Here is a 22,173-nt window from a genome sequence, read left to right on the forward strand (position 1 = left end):
TGCATTTATACCCCGATGCCCCGAATTATTTACTTCGTCCCAAAATTGTTTGAGCCTCGCAATTGCTAATAATATTTTCACTTCGTGTTCAACAGTTATTCGAGGTTTCAAGACTACCATTCGTGGATACAACTGGTCCTATCCTTTTACTCCATCATATCGACGACACATCGGATACAGTCACCACCCTAGAAATTAGGTCACGCCTCTGTCGGGTTTGTAAGGCAGGGTGATACATACGTGCATGTCGTGGAAACCCTCGTTGATTTCCGCAAATTTGCGGTGGTGCGTGACGTATTCATCGATCTTGAGCTTGCCTTGCAAGTAGTCTAGAAGGCAGATTACGTTGTTGAGGGCATGTACTGAAAAAAACTGAAGATCGAGTCACCTTCGACGAGACCAGGGAGCTCAGTCCGACCCTTCACTCCTCCAAACGCAGTTCCTCGCCACGTGCGACCAGTAACCTGGAATATATCCATCCATAAGTTACAACTGATCATTTACTTCAGCTGGACCATTACCAGCTGGAACCTTTACAGGAACCTTCAGCACACGTGGATCCTGTGAAAAACGCCAGATCACTTACGGACGTGTCGATATCTCCTGGCCAGCAGCAGCAACGCCGATTATGGTGGAGACACCCCAGCCTTTGTGGCATGACTCTAACGCAGCACGCATGACGTGTACATTACCAGTAGCGTCGAAGGTGAAGTCCAACCCGCCGTCAGTTATCTCGACCAGGTAATCCTGGATTCGCTTGCCCTCTGGGAGCGCCGTAGGGTTGACAAATTCAGTAGCACCCATCTTCTTTGCCCAAGACTCTTTCCCGGGGTTCGTATCGACAGCGATGATCCGAGAAGCACCGACAACTGACGCGGTGGAGAGAACACCGAGACCGATGGCACCGCATCCGAAAACAGCGACGTTGGAGCCCTCTGCGTATTGTATGAGTTACAGCAGGAATACCATAGCTTCACATACTGATGCCTTGCTGCTTCACAACTGCGCCCCATGCTGTGGTGATGCCGCAACCAAGAAGACAGACCTTCTCGAGAGGCGCAGACTTGTTCACAGCGACGACAGAAACCTCTGCCACTACGGTGTACTGCGAGAACGTTGAAGTTCCCATCTATCCTTGCGGATGAGTGTCGTCGGATTCGAAAGGGATTGAGATACATACGAAGTGGTGGATGGCTTGGCCCTTGCACGTGAAGCGGCTAGTGCTATCAGGCATGAGACCCTGACCTTGGGTTGTTCTCACTGACCACGATACATTTGAGACTCACGTCTTTGAAGCAAACGGAATGGAGGAGTCTAACCTTTCCCACACAAGTTGGTCTTCCCGCTTTTGCAGAATTTACATTCGCGGCACTCTGGTGAATCAGACTGAGCTGGGAATTCAGGGGTCATTGTGATCTGGCTCACCAGCAGTGTAAAGCGGGATAACGTGGTCGCCCTGGCAAACGATTTTCAAGAAGGGCATTACAACATATTTTATAGTTGAGACTTACAACCGACACGCTTGTGACACCCTCACCAACCGATTCAACCTGAAGAACCCCGAAGAGCAATAAAGCAATACGCACAGTCAGTAAGTGTTCTGACTCACCACACCTCCGCCTTCATGGCCAAGGATCACGGGGAAGAGACCCTGCGATGCTTTGGATGAGCTCAAGTTACGACAAGGCTGAATTCTAGGCACACCTCAGGATCCTTACCACTGCGAGTGTACTCATCAGTATGACATATACCTGTAGGGTCGCTCCCATCAGTAGATAAGATAACCGTGCAGGTCCTCTTACCGGTGTACAGAATCTTGATGCGGACTTCGTGAGCGTTTGGGGGTGCAACCTCAACTTCCTCGACCTTGAGGGGCTGGCCAGCACCCCAGCAAACAGCAGCCTTGCAGGTGATGGGTTTACCGACTGTGCTCATGATGGTGATAGTCTGTGAGTGAGAACGGTGGATTGTGGTGGCTCTGTATTTCCGTTCTCCCTCAAGCGGGCCGGACTGATAATAATGTGATCATGGTCAGGCCCGGGTCACCTTCAAGGTACTGCAGCTAGCTTGCACATGATCCTTATCATCCTCCAGCGCTAAGATCTTCTCTTTCTCCTTTCCCGCATCGATTTCTGGATGCTGTGAATCAATTCCAACCAAACCGAGTTCTGATCACAGCTGCATTCACAAGTACCAGCAGCTGCACTACAACTGCAACCATGTCCTTCCCAAACCTTTACTACAAGCGAGTATGTCCCAGCGATTCATTAATGACTATTTGTACCAAAGAGACTAGACAACAGCGACCGCAAAAGCATGCTACATCTGTTATAAGCCCACGAATGCCGTGCTTGCCACGATAGATACCTCCGATTTCCTGTATACATGCACAGTTCACCTGTCAGACCACGGATTCGCCACCCGCGTGCTCGAGCCTGAGAGCGAGAACAAGATTGGAGTCAGTCTCGAGGAAATCGCGAGGCTCAGGGAGGAGTGGGAGGAGAAGCAGAGACGCAAGAAAGAGAAAGAGAAAGAAAAAGAGAAGGCGGATAAGGATAAGGACAAAATAGCTGATGAAGGTGAAAAGAAAGATGATGACGGTAAGCCGGAGAAGTCACCAAAGGTACCGGGATCATTGCCCACGTCGGGTTCTTCATCACCAAGGCCCACCCACGAGAAGTATATATTACATCGTGATATATTCGCCCTGAGAGTGTCGGAGCACCGACGACGGAGGCAAACCTCGCAGGCGAAGGATCTAGCACCTCGTCTTCCAGGAGCCCCCAGTAGCAGTCTGTCATGATACATTTGTCTAATATATACTGTAGAGTTATCGTACTATAGAAATTCGGTCTATGTATATTTGGGGTATATGTGCTCACTTCACGAAGGGATTGCATTGGCAAATAATAGCTCTCACACCAAAACTTCCAAAACCCCCGATTGCAAGACCCACGATAAGACAAAAACCAGCCACGGTACTCGCAATGGGGACGTCTTCGCGACGTTGTCGCAATCGTGGATTGTGCTCTAGAGAGGATGCACCTAGCATAGAGAGGGTAGAGACGTATCCGTTTGATAGGCCTAGAGCGCCAACAAGGAGCATATAGACAAAGTCTGAGCTGATTACGGGCAAACCACGCGAAGGGCCTTGCACCGTATTGCATAGAAGGAAGATGGGGATGAACAGGGTGCGGACGATCGAGAACGCTAATATGCGTGTAGCGGACCACGTTATTACTCTCGGGAAACTACAGATATATCGTCCAAAGAAGTCGCCGAGGTTGAACGTCAAGAAATGAACTGCGGTGAATAGTAATGGATGGGTATTGGGGTTAGTCGACTGTATGGTAATTGTGATGACAGGGAAGATGGCCTTGGAGCAAGGAGTTAACTAGCGACCAGGTAATAATTTGAGTTACCGCACCAAAGTGATCACAAAGACATATGCAAGAGCAAATTCATAGATGATGTTTGCTTTGAACACACGTATTATTTGATTTCTTTCCTCATGGCTTGCTTGTTCGGTACTGCTAAAGACGAGCCCTCCCGTTTCAGTGGGACTGCCTAGGGCCCCATGAAGCTTGATATTGTTTTCCAAGATCCCAACAGTGGCCTTGTAGGCTGGCAACCGCGCCATCCAGGCGTAGGCCATAAACGTGCTGACCATAAACAATGCGGATATTCCAAAGAATGTACGAGCAGAATCCTGCTCTGCCTTTCCGTCCCCAACGCCGTCATTCGATATGAACGCGGCAATTGCTTCCGGAGTCGAACCCCAGACGGACAAGGCGGATGTGACCACCTGGACCACACTAACAACCACAGCTATGGCAGCCTGGCCGGATATCATAGATTGCATATAAGGAGCCCCGAAGAGCGAGGCTCCAGCGAAGGCGGCTGTGGAAAGATAGGAAACGCATATCGCCAAAGAAATAGAACATAGGATTGCAAAGATAAAGAAGGTTGATGGTTGATAGTGTGTGAAGGTGCTGAAGAACAGGAGAACGATGATGAGTGTGACGGATGCGGCAGACCAGAAAACTCTTTGAGAGGGTGACGACTGACAATAGAATGGTTAGGGTGATATGGACTCTAAGAAGAAATTATATTCCAACCCGTTTTGAGGTCATCGTGGCGTGTGCCAATGCAAAAACATTGAACACGGTGGAAGTGGTGGTCAGGTAGGAGGCAAACGTTGCCCGTAATGGTGATCCGACCAAGCGAGACAAGAAGAACGAGGTAGCGGTAATCATCACTAGGCAAAAACTGATTTAAAACCATAACGCACGCCGAAGAGATAAGTATTGGTACGGACCGTTCCAAGGGAGGAGGATTGCGCAGCCTAGCATAAAGTACACCCACCGTATTCGACTATCGACGACCTCATCAGTGACAGAAGGGTCTGTTGCAGAATCATCGAATTCCAAATCAAGTTCGCTGTCGCGGTCGTCATCGACCGGGGCTGGTGGGAGAGCATGATAAGCAGCCCCCGAATCAATGGTCGAAATCTGTAGCGACATGCTGCTAGGCCCTATTGACGTGGAGGAGTTGGTTGGCTCAGCAGTTTGACGCAAGGTGGGAGGACTACGAACGCGTGGTGTGACTGTGAAGCGAACGCAAAGGAATACAGCCAGAAGAGTGTTGATCGGGTGATGTATGGCGGGCCTCTGAACCGAGGAGCTTCTCTGCTCTGCTCGCGGAGCCTGCTAGACCAACCATGGTAGTATGAACAACTTACGATATCGAACGAGACTGTGGTAACCAGCGATTAGGGCAAGTTCAGCCGTTGCAGCGCATTTACGTACCATTACAATGATGAACTTGCGAGAAGCGTTCAAGCGACTCCTGAGCCTAGCTATAGGGACCCCAATCCAAAGAAAAGGTATAAATTATAATTATATTCCATGGTATCGTATGTATGTACTTAGGAGACATCTTGATCTAGGACGCGAACGGATTACAGTCGCAGATAACAGCTCTTACCCCAAAGCTCGCAAATCCACCAACTGCTAATCCCACAATGAGACAGAAAGCTGCAACGGTGCTAGCAACGTCAATATCTTCCTGCCGGCCCCTCAGTCTCTTGTTGTGTTCCAACGAGGGCGCGCCCAACATGCACAAAGTAGACACATAACCGTTCGATACGCCCAGAGCGCACATGAGTAGCATATAAAGCAAGTCAGAGCTGATAAACGGTGCAACAGGGAGTGAATGTTCCACGTTGCATAGAAGGAACATGGGGATAAACAGGGTCCGAAGGAGACTAAGAGCCAAAACGCGTCGAGCCGACCAGATTATGAGTTTTGGGAAGGAGCACATGTGTCTTCCCAAAAGGTCACCGGAACTGAACACCAAAAAGTGTACAGCACTAAACAGTAAAGGATGAGTATTTGTATTCGTCGGCTTGATGGTGACAGTGATAGCTGGGTAAACAGCCTACAAACGTTGGTGAGCAGAATGACGTCGGTAGTCTGAGAAACCATACCAAAGTTACAGTGAAAACAAATCCAACAGCAAAATTATAAATAAAATTGGTCTGGAAAATACGGAAAATCTGGTTTCCTTCAACCGCGTTTGGTAATGCCGCAGGCAAAAGAGGCTGCCGTTCATCAGCTTCGTTTGAGACAACTCGGGTCTTGAGGTTATCCTCAAGAGCCCCCATGGTCGTCGTATACACTTGCAATGACGCTAGCCACTTATATGCGAGGAGCGTAGCAATCATATACAACGCAGAAATCCCAAAGAATATACGCGCAGATTTCTCCTCAGCTTTGCCATCAGGGTCGATGTCGCTGATGCCCAGAGTCAGTGGAGTGGTTCCCCAAACTGAGATGGCGGAGCTAACGACCTGCACGCTGCTGACAGCAACGGCTACTGCGGCCTGGCCAGACATCACCGATTGCATGTAAGGCGCGCCAAAGAGTGCTGCGCCGGCGAATACCGAGTTTGATAGATAAGACGCGCAGCCCGACAAGCAGAACGCGCTTATCATGATGAAGTAGAAGAACGGAGCTGGGCTAGGATGGATGAACGTTGTCAAAAACAGTATGGTGACAATGGCCGAGGTGAGCGCGGTGGCCCAGAAGGCGCGCCTGGAAGGGGAAGACTGAGGGGTATGCCATGGTCAGAGACAAAGCACCTTCATGTATGCAGTACCCACTTGTTTCGAGGTAACAATCGCATGTCCCAATGTAACCACGTTGCTAGCGGTAAACACACTAGACAAGTACGAACTAAAGGATATTCTCAGTGGAGAACCTGCCAGCCGCGACATGAAGAATGAATTTGCATTGATCATTGCTAGCCGAAGGTATCAGCCATTGACTGGTCCCTAACTTCCCGGAGACATACCGTTCCATGATAGCAGAGTAGCGGCTCCTAGCATTAAGTATACCCAGCGTATGCGAGTGTCTCCCTGCGTGTCTTGCAAGTGTGAAGCTTCAATGGTTGCCCGGTCATCATCCAAATCGTCTTGTCCGGCTTCTGTGGAGATACGGTGCACGCCGCCTCCCACGTCTAAACCTGTAGTGGACGCGATGTTCATTTCAGACATTGGCCGTGCAGCTTGTGTCTATGAATGCAGCAAGCCAGTAATGAAGATACGGTGGAAGCGAAAGCTGAGATGCAATGATGCAACATGTTCCTGTATGCGATTCTATTCGCGAGGCTCGGGGCAAGTGCCAGCCCGGCCCTCCGAATATCGGAAACAAGTCTCTCACGTTACTTTCCTCTAACATTGTAAGCGAAAAGGGATAGAAGGGACCCAGATAACGATAACCGGGACAACAATTAAGAAGCAGTTGATAACCAACCAGGCGTATACTGTATACTATAGCTCCTGACAACATCATGCCTCTTGTCTCCTCGCAGACTTGCCAGGAATAAACTGGTTTGGCGCATCCCGCAAGACCAACTGGCTGAGCTTCTCCTTCTGCTTCTCCGCCTTCCTTGCCTTGCGCTTAGAATTTCTCTCCATCTTCGCAACACGCTCCTTGGTCAACCACCTCCGTTTCTTCTCTGACTTTCTCTCCTCCTCCAATTTCTGTCGGTACTTGAAAGCAGCTTCTGCTCGAGCATCCCGAATACTCCGGCCATTAATGTTCCTGAGTTCCTGGGCAATGAACTTTTTGAAGAGTGTGCTCTTGCGCTTTACAGCAGCCTGCCAGCGCGCCTGCTTCTTCGCTCTGCTATGAGGGTTGCTCAACTCCTTCGTAAGGTGTACCTCCATCGGCGCTGATGGGTCGAAAGCAACGGCAGACGGATTGAACAGCGTCCTGAGGTAAGCCTTCTCGGTGGCGCCGCTCTGAAGACCAATCATGTTGGACAGACTGAATACGGGTGGTTTGTACGTTATTTCCCGAACTGTCTCTGGCGTTGTGTCCAACAGTGGATTAGCTACAACACACCGGAGTCAGCAAATAAAACAGAAACAGAAGGGGTATGTCTGACGTTCTTGGTGGTCTCGCTCTTCCGGTTGAGGCCATGCTAGTTCGACCTTTGTCTTCGGAGTATATGGATCAGTAGCGAGCACCAGACGTTTCCAGTTCCAGCGGTAAAGGATGGGATCCCAATGAGGATCTCTCACACCGATACGTCTCGCAAACACACTGTGGGCAATTTACGGTCAAAGGCAAGAATGCGGACAGGTGTAAGCACTCACGAAATCGCCTTGGGCTGCTCACCAACTGAGGTAGCCTTTCTCATTTGTTCACCAATGTAGAGCATGCATTTCGAGTAGTGCACACTGCGGTTGACCGGGGTCTTGTATTGTTTCCCCTCATGCTACAAAAGCACTCTGTCAGCATCGGAGAACACTAGTGCATACAGTATGACAAAACACGCACGAGGTTGGCACCCTTCAGATAGACGCGGTTGGTAAATTTATTTATACTGAGAACCTCATGGATGGTCTTGCGCGCGTCCCCGCGTACGCAAATTTGGTCACCTGGAACGACGTTCCAGTATTTTATGCGGTCTTTGACGCGTACGGCCTTTGTGATGGGGTCGAACCAAGTTTGTCTATTTTGGAAGTGTTTTGGGACAGGGAGAAGATGCCGGAAATCTCTCGTCCATGGAGAGACAGTAGTAGCTCGCTGGACCTGTATACGAGTAAGTGACATCGAGTCCGAGACTGTCCAACGCGTTCAAGACAAGTCGGAGGAAAAGTAGTAGTTGACTAAGCAATCTTATTACGAAAATGCACATCATAGGCGTGCACCTTCTTTAAATTGAAAAGCAGCCTAATGAACGACTACAGTTCGAGAGCTCAGAATCATATTTTTGGAGAAACATGCGAGTCAACGATTGATTTGCGATTGATTTATATTGAAGTCGAGATCCAGCAATAAAGGCTCGGTATGATTACACAAGAGAAGAACGACATAAATTACCAATGCCCCAGCAAACCCAGACGTCGTCAGCCCATCGGTCCAGCTTTGGACCCACTCCATGCTGTCGATGACGCGCTCGGTTCTTCAGATTCTAGTGTCTACAGCAAAAGGGTGAGACATGCAGCTGACGGTTGAAGAAATGTAATCACCTCGAGCAACATCCCAATCACATTGTCCACTTCCGACGGCATCACTCCACCACACCCTGCCCCAATCAGTCTTCTATACTCAGCCATCCGTCCCCCAGTCCCAGCCTCTGCTTGGAATGACGCTATCTCGTCAAACATATCTCTCCTTCGTTTCCTGTGCAGCCCAATCTCATCTCGTATGGCATCGCAGGCGGCTCGTAGTGCTTCTGGATCCGTAGGCACTTCAGCATATAACTGCAACAGGTCTGAGATGTTCTCCTCTTGGGGTAACGCCTTTCGCTTTCCTTTCCCCTTGTCTTTCCCAGGATCCGTAACCTCCTCGATGTCGTCGTCCGTCCGGTAAGGCACCGTCGCTGCTGTGATCCTCAACTCTCCATCAGCAGCGTCCCGTATAGACGCCTCGCGGTTCTCCTCATCCTTTACCCATTTTTCCCAGCCCAAACGATACCGCCTCCCCATCTTGTCAAGCAAGCGTCCTTCCAACTCCCCAAGCAAACCCTTTGCTAGCTGCAGCCCCTCGGCTTGCGTTTTGAGTTGGTTTACAGCACGGTGGCTCTCTAGAATTTCTTGCTGAATGTTCTGCAGAAGTGCATGCGCTTGCGTCATGTCGCGCTCCTTTTCTTGCAGTTCGCGGTCGAATGACGATGCGAGACTGTCGAGCATGCTCGTGATGTCATTGACACAGCGCGTACTGGCCTTTTGCCCTGCGACAGAGTGGTGGAGCGGCGGCTTGTCACCATTCATAGGATATGCCAGTGTCATTGCATTGGAAGTTGTGGGACCGAGAGTCGCTTGGGCATTGCGGAAGGACATCGATGAGAGGCGTGAGGTTGGGCCTGGAGACGAACGGAAACGTTCATCCTCGAGGATGTAATCTTCAGTGCTCTTGCCATCATTGTTGATGATCTTTGGATTAGCGCCGTGATCGATGAGAAGTTTCACAAGGCGCTTGCTCCGGCACCGGGCAGCCATTGTCAACGCAGTTTCACCGTCCTCGTCTTGAAAATTGATGACATCCGCCAGTTCTTTTGGGTAGTCAGCTAGGCGATTCAGCACTGTCTCCATATAGTACCGCGCGGCATGTGTCTTCCCCTTCGACATTGCGACGTCGACGATGTGATGAAACACGGTCCGGTTATAATTGTCGATGTTGAGTGTAGAACGGTGAAGAAGTTCGTACAGCTCGGGGAATTTCCGCACATCATAGTTGTTTGCAAACATGACACTTCGCATGAGCGCAGTCTGGCCTGCTTTGTTCACCTTGAATATTTCTGCCCCCGCTGTGATCAATAATTTGACGATACGTAAGCGGCCCATTGCTGAGGCCCAGTGCAATGCTGTATGCCCGTCATCATCAATGGCGGTGTTCGGGTCAAAATCAGGCGGTGGGGAAATGAGGACCTGGGGGACCTGATTTGAGTCAGAAATGAAGTACTCGAGGATTTGGTCTGCGTATGCGCGTGGGTCAGTCGTGCCGTTAGGCTGGGTGGGTTCCTCCTCTGAACCCTCGTCATCATAGCGCTCATCTATGTGGCGCTGTGGTGGTTTTCGTCGACTGCCACCGCGGCGGTCTTTAGCAGCGCCATTCGACCCAAGCTTGTTCCCGATGGGCGAGGGAGTGCGTGAACTTGATGAGCCACGGGAAGGCGAGGAGGTCATAGATCCGTCCTCTGATGCATGTTCGGATAATATCTCGCGATCAGATTCAACCGGGGGTTCTATATTACGACGCGAGCGGGCAGCAGCAGCAAGGGCTGCTGCTGCTTCTGCAGCGGCAGCGGCACGACGCGGGGGACGAGCCGCTGTACTCGTAGAAACGAGGTGTTTAGGAGCAAGAGGTGGGCTCTTGGCCGCCGGCTGAAAATCAATGATAGGTCGCAGAGCTGCTTCGCAATTATACTGCTTTGCTAGAGCGAGACCTCGTTCAAGAGGTATCCACGTTCCTGTAGTGGGGCGGGTTCTTCAAGCGATCACAGAAAGGAGTCGCGGAGATCGCTTACCTTGGTACTTTCCATACCCACCCTGAACCTTTTCGTGCTCGCCCTTCTGAACTTCTCTCTCAAGTACGCGGGTTCGCTGAGGTTTGTCGAATCCTGCGACTTTCAGGATCTGAGTCGCGTTGAGCCACGAGTCAGCGCGCCGGCGCATGACGGCAACGCCCTTGCACATCCTGGACGCGTAGGAATAAATGAAGCTCTGAGCTGAATGTGGAATGAATGACTCACATCTCAAACACGGGAATACCACTGTAAGTGGCCTAGGATGAAGAGGCACGGGGATGAGATTAGTGCAGAGTGATTAGCAGGTAGAAAATGGTAGCACCTTGAAAATCTGGCCCTCGGGCATGATGGATACAGTTAAACGCGTTTATGTGTGATTCAACGGATTACTGCTAGCTAAACGATTTTGGTGGTGGACTCTCAGGCGAGGTGGTGCTGACGGGCGTCGCGGTTTCCGATACATACACACGTGCTTCAACAAGAACAAACAACGCGATGACATTCATTTTCAAAGATATTTCACTGGCCCAAGATTAATGGTATGTGCACTGAATACTAGTACTATGAGCATTGAGCTCGTCGACATTGCATGCTGCAGTCGGAAATGAGCCTAGCAACAACCATAATTCTCTCCTAGCTAGAAGCAGTCTGAAATGCTACAGGAAGGTCAGGACCTGCACTGCGGACGGTCTCAAGCTTCCAATATGAAACCCTTTGCGTTACCTCGTGTTACCCGCCAATCCATCATCAGATCTAATACTGACTCGTGTTCTTCACGATGTCTATCTCGATTCAGATGAAATGGGGCCATAACCCCTTCCTTGACATTGTATTAGGCTTTTCTACTCCCCAGAAAACATGAAAATAGACACTGGCGCGCATTAAGATGGATCCCACGTTGTTTTGCGGGTTGCCTCGTTGCAGACGCGCTGTTTTTGCCAAGGAGCTGGGATTCTGGTTGTCTTTGGAGATAATCTCTTTATGAGTCTGGAAGTTGTCTGTGGCAAGTGATGGGAATACATTTCAAGTTAAAGAAGTAGAACAAAGGAATGAAGTAAAGAAAGCAAATTGTGGCCACTAGAGGTTTGGTGACGCGACGGTCACGGGACTCATTTCCTTTTGTAAGGTGGTTCTTTCCTCGAGGCTTGATAGCGGCAATTGTTCCTGCCCTCACAAACCGCGTCTTTCTCTCTGACCACCACGAGGCTCTCTACCGCTCTAGTCAACGCTTACAACGGTGAGCTCCTCTCATGGCACCAGCCTGCGCACCACTCTGTTATTTCGGAGACAGGCAAGTCCGCTCACGACCGGGTCATGTCCGAATTTCTGAATTAATATTATATCTAGACTCTATTTTACCACCTTCCCCCACCCCGCACCATCTCCCCAATCACTCAATAGTGCTACCTCAAACTCAGGAAATGCTCCAAAGATTCGCCCCCAACCCCACATGGGTGCACCACTTGGTCCTTCAGTCCCCTCCCCGGACGATGACGCTGTTTACTACTACTTTACAATCGACGACCAACTACTCTACACCTCATTCTATCAGGACTGGGGCCCACTAAACCTTGCAATGGTCTACAAGGCGTGTTTATTAATTCACGGCCTTTTGAAGGTACGCGTCCATTCCTCCTCGATCGTTGGCACGCGATCATGATCGCCACAGGATGAAGATCTCAGCTCGCACCGTCTCGTTCTCTATTCTTCCGATGATCCACGTCGTAAAGCTAATGCTGCCCTGTTGATGGCCCTGTACATGGTACGACTCGTTATCTCCTAACATCCTACCGTATTCACCCCTTCTCAGTTGATCGTACATAATTACACCCCGTGGCGCTGCTTCCAACCCATAAGCGAACTAGAGTTCATGTCTTTCAGAGACGCAGGTCGTGGTCCTTCAACCTTCAACCTTAGCATTCACGACTGTTTGTGGGGTTTCTGGAAAGGAATTCAAAACCGCCTTATCGACTTGGATATATTCGACCTCCAAGACTACGAATTCTATGAGAAGGTCGAGAATGGTGACTGGAACTGGATAACACCCAACTTCATCGCATTTGCTTCACCTAGAGATTATGCGTGGACCAAACAGAAGAATGATATCGAGACTGCAGCAGCAGCAGTCCCTGCATCCCCTGCGCGACCCGGTGTAGCTTCACCAAAATCACCTCGCAAACTCGCTCTACAACGTAAACTCAATTCCGCTTTCTGCAATTGCCTCGAATATTTCGAGAAGCATAAAGTCGACCTCGTCGTCCGTCTCAATGCAGAACTCTACGATAAACAGCTATTTTTGGATCGCGGAATCAAACACCTTGATCTCTGCTTCGAAGACGGGTCAAATCCGTCAGACGAAATCGTCCGCACTTTCATTGATGTGGCGGACGCCGTGATTGAGGGCGGTGGGGTCGTTGCTGTACACGTGGGTTATTTCAAATGTATTTTTGCCATTGTTCTGACATATTTATGTGATCCTCAGTGCAAAGCGGGGCTCGGACGCACTGGATGCCTCATTGGGGCATATCTTATCTGGAAGTATGGCTTTACAGCATCAGAGGCGATTGCGTTTATGCGCATCGTCAGGCCAGGTTGTGTTGTTGGTCCACAGCAACATTACATGCACCAGATGCAGCTCCAATGGGCCAAGTGGTCCGCTGCGGATGAGATTCGGCGCTTGCAGGCAGCTGCAGTCGCAGCCGCCACACATGTTGTGACTCCCGCCACACCTCCTGCGGAGCAAGACGAAGTCATGCACGAAACCAGATCATTGACGCCACCCACAGACCCTGTACCTGTACCACCTGTCACCCCCGGTCGTGCTGCCGTAGCTGCGAGGACGCGTGAGACACCTCCGCCAGGACAGCCGCGCAAGACGCCTATGGCAAAACGGGTCGCTATTGAATCCGACGAAGAAGAAGATGTGGAGATGGATGATACCCTCCCTGCTCTTGGAGCAGCACCACCCGTTGCCCGGCCTCGCGCTAGGACAACGACCCGAATCTCGGGCGCAAGAGGTACAGCATCCGAACAGCGCCCGACGCGGGTGCTACGGTCATCCGCGACAAGCGTACACCAGAAGACTGCTGCCGCCAGGAACAGTCGAGCGGCAGCACCACCTCCTAACAAGATACCCCGATTGGCTGGTGGTGCAACAGCGCGGAGTACTGCTGCCGCTGCCGCAAGAGGGCCTGGTGCCCCATCAGCGCGCCGTGTACCCCAACCCCCTTCACCTACCCCTTCGCGATTACCGACGCTCACCAAGAAACATAACCCTGCACCTTCGCTGGCAGAACTACCAAACAGACGGACAGGCAAACCTGAATCCTGGATGAAGGCAGGAGCCTCTGCCATCGTCATGCCTCCGTCAAAGTCTACACAACGCCCTGGTCCACGACCCGTTAGACGGAGAAGAAGCAGCTTTAGCGCTGCAGATGTCGTTGCATAGACTTAGCATTGGATCTGCCGCAAACTGTATTCCTGCTTTTTTGCGTTCAAGTTCAGTCAGTTCTCGCGCTTTCGTTATCAACGATGATTATCTTCATTCGCTCTGTGTATTTAATGGTGAATCTTCTTTCTGGCGTTGTATAGGCTCAGTATCTTTCGATATCTGCACTGTCCACATTTCCCCCAATCATCCATCCATCGAGCATTCATATCATGTAGCTTTGACCTCATTTACCTTTCCGTCCCATTAGGAATGATATGCGAGAGCAGGCGATCGCGTTCATGATATACATACCTGTTAGCAGCGTGAAATAAAGCTTCTATTGGTACAATTAAAAGTTCTTTTGCCCCTCTCACGTCATGAAGACGGTACTGTCGAGTATTTGTGAACACACTCCAGGAAGAACTTCATATCTTCTGGATCAACGCCTGGTGTTATGCCATGACCCAAATTCGCAATCCATGCTTTGCATGCACCGCCCCTAGCATCATGGAATGCCTTGCACATCCTCTTCACCTCGCGCTCGATGGCTTCTCTGCCGCCATAGAGCACCACGGGATCGAGGTTGCCTTGTAAAGTGATGGTTCTGCCGTCAATCATGCCATCAGTGAGCTTGGTGACATCCCGAGGGTCAATCGTCCAGTCGAGGCCAATGGTGTCGTATCCGGCGCTTGCAGCGAGGGATGGGGATGCGCCTTTTGCAAACAAGGTAAGAGGGACGACAGGGAGCTGTCGCGCCCTGAGACCGATGCGGACCTCGTCCGCAATACGTTTGAGGTAAGGCAGAGCGAACGTAGAAAAGTCATATGGCGACAGATCTCCAGCATTCGAATCGAATACCTGCAGAAGCTGTTGGTAGTAATAGTTTAGTTTTTGTGATCTCACTGTCCTGATGCGCAACAAGACAGATGCGGACGAACCTGTGCGCCGGCGTTCACCTGTCCGATGAGATACTGCACACAGATGTCTGTGATGCGCTCCAGGAGCTGCTTTGAAGCCTCTGGGTACTTAAAGAGCCACGTCTTTGATTTCTGACGCGTCTGACTTCCGCCGCCCTCGATCATGTACATCATAAGTGTCCACGGCGCCCCGGTGAAGCCGATGAGGGGAACTTGGCCCGCAAGGGTCTTCCGCGTGAGGGTGAGTGCCTCGAACACATAGCCAAGCTCTTTGTCTACGTCTACCTCGCGGGGTAGCTTCTCGATGTCTGCGGGCGTGTTCAATGGGTCGGTGAAGTGCGGGCCCGGGTTCATGATCACTTCCATACCCATGGCCTGCGGTACGACGAGGATGTCGGAGAAGATGATAGCTGCATCGAGAAGGCCGGCGTACCGCCGGATGGGCTGCATGGTGATCTCAGTTGCGAGAGGAGGCGAGCGGCATATCTCGAAGAATTCATGGGTTTCACGAGTTTTTCGGAACTCTGGTGCAATTTAGGGTGGGTTGGATAGAGATCTGAGGGTGTCTGGATGGCGTACCTGGGAGATATCTCCCTGCTTGACGCATCACCCATACGGGTGCGCGCTCTGTCTGCTCGCCACGAGCTGCGCGGAGGAGTAGGTCATTTGTTAGAATCGGAAACTCTTGTGCCATTTGAGAAGGAATATTGGCTTTTCGTAGTACGTGTCAGATCTGAGACTGGCCAACTTGGAATTTGTTTGGGCGTAGTGATCGTGATCTGCTTATGACCAAATCGGGGTCTTCATTTCCTTCTCACCTTGACCGTCGTCATCTCGTTATCTCTCAGGCTCTTCAGCGCCATGCACCCTTTGCATTATGACCATCACCAATCCAACCCAATTAATAGACGAGTCAGTCACTTTATATGCCACTAGTGTTATATACTCAAGAGCTAGCATCACAGGTTCAAAAAATCTGGCGAATTTGACCGCCTGCGACGTGATCTCTTGTCACATTTCCAACGCAGTGTGAGTTATCATCAATACATACGTGGCACGGCCGTTTAACCGGGCGACAGGACCGCACTGAGGCCTTTAAATCTCGTGTTGATGACATAGCACGACGGCGGCTATCTTCTGACCCAAAACTGATTTCTATGCCCAACGATGCTATCCAGCGTGAACTGTTAGGGGAAATAGACCGGTTCGTCCGCTCATTGCCGCTTGGCCAGCGCTGATGGCCGGGCCTACTTTTCTCAGCTATCCCATTGTTGAGCGAGCGGTGGCTGACGCTCCTTTGCTATCTGATTCATCATTCATCGCTGGCATACGTGCATCACTGGAACGCACCCTGTCAGCAGGCAAGGGTGAAAAGAGCTATACTACACCGGGTGAGCATTTATACGCATGCATTTATGGTTTCTTCCAGTTCTTGACTGGGATACTAGGCCAATCGACGCCAACCTTAGTATTTTCATGTGATTCGGGCAAGCTCGATTCCAATCCAGCTATTCCCCAGCCCAATGGCACTCCGACAGCTTTTCCGGCGGCCCAGAAGGAGTGAATTTGACCACTGGCCCTGGCTTCTCCGAGATTCTACATAGTGTGACTGGACACCTGGATTCTACCCACAAGGTTCGACTGCTCCGCCCTCTGCGCAAGGTAATGTGCTCACACGACCAACTGCAAGCTGTTTATGTATTCCTCCTTGACTTATTTAATTTATTGATTCCAAGGAATCACCTGCGGCCGGGAGACTGAAAATCCAGACGGTATAAGTGATAGAACACACGGCTACCTAGTTTTGTGACGATGCTAGGCACATCTTCGATTGCTTGTTGTGAGAAAGCGCGCATGCTGTGGTCCGGGAGGAACCTAAGAGACAAATAGAGATCGAGCTCAGTTGACGCCGTTAGCTGCCAGCCGATCTGCGGTGGATCTGCGTGTTGCTGAATTGGTACGTTGGCCAACACACGGTTGAAACGTAAACTTTAAACCTTGTGTTGGATGTTGCTTGCCACGAGGACTCGGAGGTGTGCGAGTAACGGTTTAATGGTTTTGCAGATCAATCATGCACAAACTAGCTATGGCATTAGAAAAGTCGCAGTCTGTGTTTTTGAATGTGACTTCCAAGCTTGGCCACCACCGTTGGCACTTATCAAAGTTTAGGGAGTCGGGGCATACCCTGGGCTCGGAGCAGCGAGTACTTGCTGAGTACTGAATGGGCACTAAATGAGCAGCAAACCTTCAAGTTGAATGTTGAGCAGGATCCAGCATGACGTGTTTCAACTTGTCTGTTTATGCACTATGGAATGATGAAGATATCGCGTACAGTATTTTCCAAGCCTGGTCCTACAAACACGACACCACTGAAAACCTGATATCGTGATATGGCCTTATTTAAGCTACAAAGCTGAATCATCATGCCTATTGTCGAGATAGTATTGGATAGTCTGATATGGGTGGAACACTAATTACACTAATGAGAAAATCTGTCGTTCTCGGGTGAAGTATTATACTCTAAGAAATACCCTTGTAACACAGGCGCCAAATTTTGTTGTCATTACCAAGTGCTACCAAGTCTATCTTCAAGTAAATTCAAACTGCAAACCTGAAGCATTGTTCTGGCTGTTGAGATAGCATTGGATAGTCTGACAAGGGTGGATCGCTAATTCCACCAATGAGAAAAGCTGGGGGTTTCGTCACATTTCTTAGTGGGAAGATCAATATTCCCGCTACCTTGAGTAGTGGGTCTTATCACATCGGTTGGGAAACTTTTGGGTGTAGATTCTTCAGATTTTGTCGTGGCAGCGTTTTTACTTGGAATAGACAGAGGCAGTGCTGATCGATCAGTCGAGACCTCACTCTTTTGGTTGTTTTAGGATCTTTTATTTTCGGGCCCCTAGCATTACCTGCGACTGTGCGCCCCTCGTTCTTTCAATCTACCACCATGGCTTCGTTTGTTGCTCATCTTCCTGTATCGGTTGTCTTAGATATCGCAAAACATAAAATTATACATATGGTCAGTCCTCAATTTCTCGCGGTAACGACCTGCACTGGCAGTCTTGACAGCGGCAGTGAGGGCCCGGGTTCTCCTTGCGCTCGCAAAGAAGGGGTCTCCGTTCAACCCAGTGTATACAAGATGAGACTGCCATGCCTGAACCAATGATTATAGGCTGACACCATGGACGCAGAGCGAGCGGGAGGTATAGTGGAATCCAGCACAGGGGGTAAGGAGTCCTATTTGTTGGGGGCAATCAATCCAAGGAATGGGCATGCCACCCACATGAGAGCGGTATGAATGATGTGAGTATCGCCTGGCAGTGGAATTGGAATATCGGGACTAGGACATGACTCATGAGTAAACGAGACAAAAACCAAGGAAGAAAAAACGCTTACTCGGCAAACTTTCAAGCGCCAACACCTGCACAAATCGTACATAGCATACCCTTCGCGACACACCAGCTCCAAAGCCACACACCGACCGCACCAACGATCGCCCAGTTCGCCCACCCTCAAAAATACCCTTCTAGTGTCCCATTGGGTTCAAAGACATCACCGATCAAAAGGAGTCGGAAGATCAGGGTAATGGATGGTATAGATGCGTCTAGCATGGCGAGAAGCATCATGGGAGAGAGTGAGAAGGAAAGGATTTGTAATGAGAAGCTGTGTGGTAAGGTCAAGGATAGAGGAAGTTGAACAGATTTCTCGGGGTAAATTCACTAAGCGTTTGGCAGTGATGACGGAGAGAACGAGGGGTACAAGTGAGAACAGTCAAAGACTGAGTACATTGATGAGCTTGCGTAGTCAAAATAACGAGAAAACACACTGACGGTTCTTGGTCTCTATCTCTCATGAAACTACCAATGAATGCCCAGATAGCAGAGATAAAAAGTGCAAGAAGACGCATATAGAAACACCCGTACACCAAAATATGGTCAAGTGCGAGTCATCAAACTTCCGTCAACTTCAAGTGATATGCCGTGGATCTGGTAAAGAGAATACGTCGATCGGGCGTGCGGTACCATCGCTCGGTAGTAGTGACTCGGTTAGAGAATCTTAATGAGATTGGCTCGTGATCTCGTGGAGGTGGAGGTGGAGGTGGAGGTGGAGGGGTGGGGTACTGGTTTTTTGCTCAGACATTTTCCGTATGCATATGGTGAGTGTCTACAGTTAGATCCACGCTCTAAGCATCGAGATTTCACTGCATGTCGTGAGAAAAGGCGGGCTTTGCCACTTTAGCTGGCGCTATCGCTTATTTACCAAAACTTTTCCGGCGTAAGCATCAATGCAAGCTTTGATACGGATCCGATCTAGACATTACTGAACGAGCTACATGCATGTGTATTGTAGTACTAATGGTACAGTAAAAAATGGCTGCAGTACGTAGTAAAAAACATGAGGTGCAAAACAAACAACAGTACTAGTACAAGTAGTAGTGGGCGAGTCGTACAGAGAACTTGATGATGGGAAGCCTATTCGAGTGTACAGTAGAATACACGATCCTAGAACTTGAGCGCGCGTTAGTGAATGACCGATTATGAATAATCTAAACTTACCATGACATCACCGTGAACGTCTAGTCCTCTTGGAGGATCTGGAAGATATTTCTGCCTCTTCAGCTTTGCGTTTGATCAGCTTCTCGTGCCAGGTGGAGTAACGCGTATAGCCCGTCTGTCGTGCGGCGTTCCGCAATTGGACCATGACTTTCTTCCAGTCTATAGGCGACATTGGAGGCACCCACGTACGAACGAGCTGGAAGGGGTCAGGGGTAGGAGACGCCGAAATGGCGGATGCCTCTGCCATGTGGGATGTGCCCTCATCGCCAGACTCATCTGAGATGTCGGACTCGGCGCTGGATCCCTCCTCTTCTGCCATGAGGTCTTCGAGGTGGCTGATGGTGGTGTCCCTGATGCTCGCGAATGTACGATGGAACAATTGCTGTACGTTGTCGAGGCCCACGAGGTCCGTGTCAGGACACAATTGCTGTCATTGTAATTAGATAGTACTACACATGAGGGGGGAGGGGAACTCACAGCAGTTGCATAATATCGCGGATCCTGATCATAGAGATCAAACGGTCCGTCATCAGGACGGACCCAAGTAGTAACAACAACGGTGAGCGACGACACCCAATTGTGGGTAAAGCCGGTGACTGGGCCAAAGACTGGTAAGTCGTCCTTTTGAAGCCATTTGCGGTACGGTACAACCCTGTCCGTCTCCGACAGTGTTTGGAACGCGTGTGATGATTCTGAGGGTGATGAGTAGCGCTGATCTTCTAGGACATCGAAGAGTGTGACAGCCCGCATGAATTTGTTGAATATGACGGAGCGTTGGAGTTTGGCGATGGCGGCATCCCGAGCCTGCGAAAACGAAATCTCGGTCCCCCAAAGCTGTAGACGGCCTCCGTCTCCATCGTGGAACTCTACCAACGCATCAGGGGTACCAAGGGCCTTCTCTGTAGACCCCCCCTCTCCCTCCCCTCTGAGCGTCGTGTTCATCTGGATTATAAAGTTGCCGAGCGCCTCATCGATACCCATCGATGCGAGAACAGCATCGATAGTGTCGCGCAACGGCTTGAGAAGGTTCTCGTGAAGTGGAGTAGGCAGTGTTGCGACCAGTTGGTTGGATGACGGGGAATGTGATAGTCTGCGGGAAAGAGTTGTTAATGGTTATCGGATTATCGCACACGGACTTACTTGTATCGATTGAATTGATTATTATCATCTTCGGCGATGGCCTCGATGATGAACTCGTAATCATCGATTGACACGTCAGAGAAGATCTATGGGACAAGTAAGTATGCGGAATTATCGTGGGAGTCTGAGCCTCAAGGCCTCATACCTTGAAATCAGCGTTGGTGTCCTCAGGTTGTCCTTCTCCTCTGAGAAAACCGATAATCTGCCCATGTAAAACTATCACAAACATTTAGCTCAACCCACTGGCAGGTGTGAATGTTTAAAGGGAAAAACTTACCATCCTTTTTGGAAATCTCAACTTTGGGCACTTTTGCTGGGGGTGTTGTTACTTGAAAACCATGAAATTTGTGGTTCAAGGATATAGGACTTGAAGATGGGATTGCAGTCAAACGGGCCGCCGGAGATATTGAAGTCCTTTTGAGGAGCTGAGGGCAGCTAGTTCCAAGAGAACTCCCTTTGTAGGGTGTTGCATTTTTTCTGCCCCCAAAATTATTGCTCTGTGCTCGGCGTGGTGAGAGAGGCATGCTAGCGTGCTTGATGTGGCACCATAGTCAACTCCACTTATATATACACGGCAGAGTTCCGAGCCTTATCCATGATCGCGGCTGTCAACAAACAACAGCTGTCACAACCGGCAATTTCCGCTATAAGGGATAAGTTTTATTACAGGTAGTATACTAGTACTAGTAGAGTACTATAGAGGGTGTTAACACAAGTGGCCAGGAACATACTGAGTGACGTCAAGGAGTTCATTGACACCAGTTTTACCAAGCAGTTTGTAAGCAGCAGTCTATGCATTAAAATCTGTATAGGTTGTCGTCGTCATCACTGCCATCCTCCTCCCCGTCCGAGTCTGACTCTTCAGGCTCATCATCAGTACTGTTACTGTCCTCGCCGCCATCACTTTCGCCATCATCTTCCTGAACATCGCCTTCCTGAACATCACCTTCCTTGGCATCTCCATCCTCGACAGTGTCTTCCTCGTCTGATGATTCATCTCCGCAGCTGAAAGAGTCATCCCGATACTTGCTGGAATGTTGCCTGATTGCCGAAGATGTGTACTGGACCTCGTGTCCGACACCAATCCCAGCAAATCGTGCAAAAGTATCTCGATCTGCAAAACTATGGAGCAAAGTGAGTGTAGGCTGTAGTGCGATGAGGGCCATTCCTCACATGTTTACATAAAAGCACTCCCAGTCATCAGTTTCATGCTGAAACCTTGCGAGAGAAGGACCCCGTCTGAGAAGAGTATTTGAATGCCCCTCTGAAAACGCTGGAATAAGATGGCAGCCGCGGATAACGAGTGATGGGTCGAGGAAGCCAAAGGCATTATCATCAGTCTCAGGGACAAATCCAACCTTGGGTAGGCGTGCTTCTTTAAGGCCCCAATGATAAGTAGGATCGACCCCGAGCCATCGAACCCAAAGAACTTCGACACTTTGAGATGAACGGTTTCGAGCTTGCGATCCAGTATGCAACACCTGTATCCGAAAGGCACGTAGTACCTGCGCGTACCAGAAAGGGTGTGCGTTCTCGTCCTCTTCCCTTGATAGTGTCATGACAGTGCAATTAAATCCGGGTCGCA

At 50.0% G+C, this 22,173-nt stretch overlaps 11 protein-coding genes across 11 annotated transcripts; 3 read left to right on the forward strand and 8 right to left on the reverse strand.

Annotated features, from left to right (window-relative positions):
- Positions 1-65: 65 nt before the first annotated feature.
- DEU56DRAFT_784257 (chaperonin 10-like protein) lies at positions 66-2,045 on the reverse strand. The gene is made up of 13 exons (XM_041352200.1): positions 1,803-2,045; positions 1,705-1,751; positions 1,610-1,651; positions 1,512-1,550; positions 1,426-1,456; positions 1,320-1,373; positions 1,181-1,260; positions 982-1,129; positions 587-935; positions 522-531; positions 389-464; positions 241-329; positions 66-188 (listed from the first exon to the last, which is right to left on the reverse strand). Exons 1-13 carry the CDS (start codon positions 1,933-1,935, stop codon positions 147-149), a joined length of 1,140 nt encoding a protein of 379 aa, XP_041212092.1. The 5' UTR covers positions 1,936-2,045; the 3' UTR covers positions 66-146.
- Positions 2,046-2,219: 174 nt separating this feature from the next.
- DEU56DRAFT_869776 (DUF1742-domain-containing protein) lies at positions 2,220-2,803 on the forward strand (the record flags this gene model as incomplete). Its single annotated transcript, XM_041355583.1, has 2 exons — positions 2,220-2,249; positions 2,297-2,803. 2 exons carry the CDS (start codon positions 2,220-2,222, stop codon positions 2,801-2,803), a joined length of 537 nt encoding a protein of 178 aa, XP_041212093.1.
- Positions 2,804-2,878: 75 nt separating this feature from the next.
- DEU56DRAFT_730378 (nucleoside transporter-domain-containing protein) lies at positions 2,879-4,523 on the reverse strand (the record flags this gene model as incomplete). Its single annotated transcript, XM_041348164.1, has 4 exons — positions 2,879-3,376; positions 3,428-4,063; positions 4,119-4,258; positions 4,319-4,523. The coding sequence occupies 4 exons, from the start codon at positions 4,521-4,523 to the stop codon at positions 2,879-2,881; spliced, it is 1,479 nt and encodes a 492-aa protein (XP_041212094.1).
- A 358-nt stretch (positions 4,524-4,881) lies between these two features.
- DEU56DRAFT_784268 (nucleoside transporter-domain-containing protein) lies at positions 4,882-6,712 on the reverse strand. Its single transcript, XM_041352201.1, has 4 exons — positions 6,355-6,712; positions 6,164-6,303; positions 5,489-6,109; positions 4,882-5,439 (listed from the first exon to the last, which is right to left on the reverse strand). The coding sequence occupies exons 1-4, from the start codon at positions 6,554-6,556 to the stop codon at positions 4,945-4,947; spliced, it is 1,458 nt and encodes a 485-aa protein (XP_041212095.1). The 5' UTR covers positions 6,557-6,712; the 3' UTR covers positions 4,882-4,944.
- Positions 6,713-8,176, reverse strand: DEU56DRAFT_978353 (uncharacterized protein). The gene is made up of 4 exons (XM_041359691.1): positions 7,848-8,176; positions 7,664-7,785; positions 7,453-7,610; positions 6,713-7,398 (listed from the first exon to the last, which is right to left on the reverse strand). Exons 1-4 carry the CDS (start codon positions 8,121-8,123, stop codon positions 6,851-6,853), a joined length of 1,104 nt encoding a protein of 367 aa, XP_041212096.1. The 5' UTR covers positions 8,124-8,176; the 3' UTR covers positions 6,713-6,850.
- A 131-nt stretch (positions 8,177-8,307) lies between these two features.
- DEU56DRAFT_784272 (apses-domain-containing protein) lies at positions 8,308-11,001 on the reverse strand. The gene is made up of 5 exons (XM_041352202.1): positions 10,865-11,001; positions 10,768-10,799; positions 10,543-10,712; positions 8,543-10,485; positions 8,308-8,491 (listed from the first exon to the last, which is right to left on the reverse strand). Exons 1-5 carry the CDS (start codon positions 10,886-10,888, stop codon positions 8,420-8,422), a joined length of 2,241 nt encoding a protein of 746 aa, XP_041212097.1. The 5' UTR covers positions 10,889-11,001; the 3' UTR covers positions 8,308-8,419.
- Positions 11,002-11,699: 698 nt separating this feature from the next.
- On the forward strand, positions 11,700-14,236 carry DEU56DRAFT_784274 (tyrosine protein phosphatase). The gene is made up of 5 exons (XM_041352203.1): positions 11,700-11,833; positions 11,890-12,160; positions 12,212-12,304; positions 12,353-12,967; positions 13,025-14,236. The coding sequence occupies exons 1-5, from the start codon at positions 11,793-11,795 to the stop codon at positions 13,988-13,990; spliced, it is 1,986 nt and encodes a 661-aa protein (XP_041212098.1). The 5' UTR covers positions 11,700-11,792; the 3' UTR covers positions 13,991-14,236.
- On the reverse strand, positions 14,237-15,639 carry DEU56DRAFT_784275 (Uroporphyrinogen decarboxylase). Its single transcript, XM_041352204.1, has 3 exons — positions 15,469-15,639; positions 14,911-15,413; positions 14,237-14,839 (listed from the first exon to the last, which is right to left on the reverse strand). The coding sequence occupies exons 1-3, from the start codon at positions 15,581-15,583 to the stop codon at positions 14,348-14,350; spliced, it is 1,110 nt and encodes a 369-aa protein (XP_041212099.1). The 5' UTR covers positions 15,584-15,639; the 3' UTR covers positions 14,237-14,347.
- A 70-nt stretch (positions 15,640-15,709) lies between these two features.
- On the forward strand, positions 15,710-16,714 carry DEU56DRAFT_784279 (uncharacterized protein). The gene is made up of 5 exons (XM_041352205.1): positions 15,710-15,801; positions 15,855-15,918; positions 15,969-16,093; positions 16,150-16,280; positions 16,338-16,714. The coding sequence occupies exons 1-5, from the start codon at positions 15,767-15,769 to the stop codon at positions 16,451-16,453; spliced, it is 471 nt and encodes a 156-aa protein (XP_041212100.1). The 5' UTR covers positions 15,710-15,766; the 3' UTR covers positions 16,454-16,714.
- A 2,741-nt stretch (positions 16,715-19,455) lies between these two features.
- DEU56DRAFT_753355 (uncharacterized protein) lies at positions 19,456-21,112 on the reverse strand (the record flags this gene model as incomplete). The annotated part of the gene is made up of 6 exons (XM_041349709.1): positions 19,456-19,607; positions 19,638-19,875; positions 19,926-20,538; positions 20,589-20,674; positions 20,734-20,804; positions 20,866-21,112. 6 exons carry the CDS (start codon positions 21,110-21,112, stop codon positions 19,456-19,458), a joined length of 1,407 nt encoding a protein of 468 aa, XP_041212101.1.
- Positions 21,113-21,385: 273 nt separating this feature from the next.
- On the reverse strand, positions 21,386-21,754 carry DEU56DRAFT_753356 (uncharacterized protein; the record flags this gene model as incomplete). Its single annotated transcript, XM_041349710.1, has 1 exon — positions 21,386-21,754. The coding sequence occupies one exon, from the start codon at positions 21,752-21,754 to the stop codon at positions 21,386-21,388; it is 369 nt and encodes a 122-aa protein (XP_041212102.1).
- Positions 21,755-22,173: the final 419 nt, after the last annotated feature.

The sequence above is a fragment of the Suillus clintonianus genome (genome assembly GCF_016758775.1).
Source record: "Suillus clintonianus strain FC179 chromosome Unknown DEU56scaffold_13, whole genome shotgun sequence".
In the NCBI taxonomy this organism is placed as follows: Eukaryota; Fungi; Basidiomycota; class Agaricomycetes; order Boletales; family Suillaceae; genus Suillus; species Suillus clintonianus.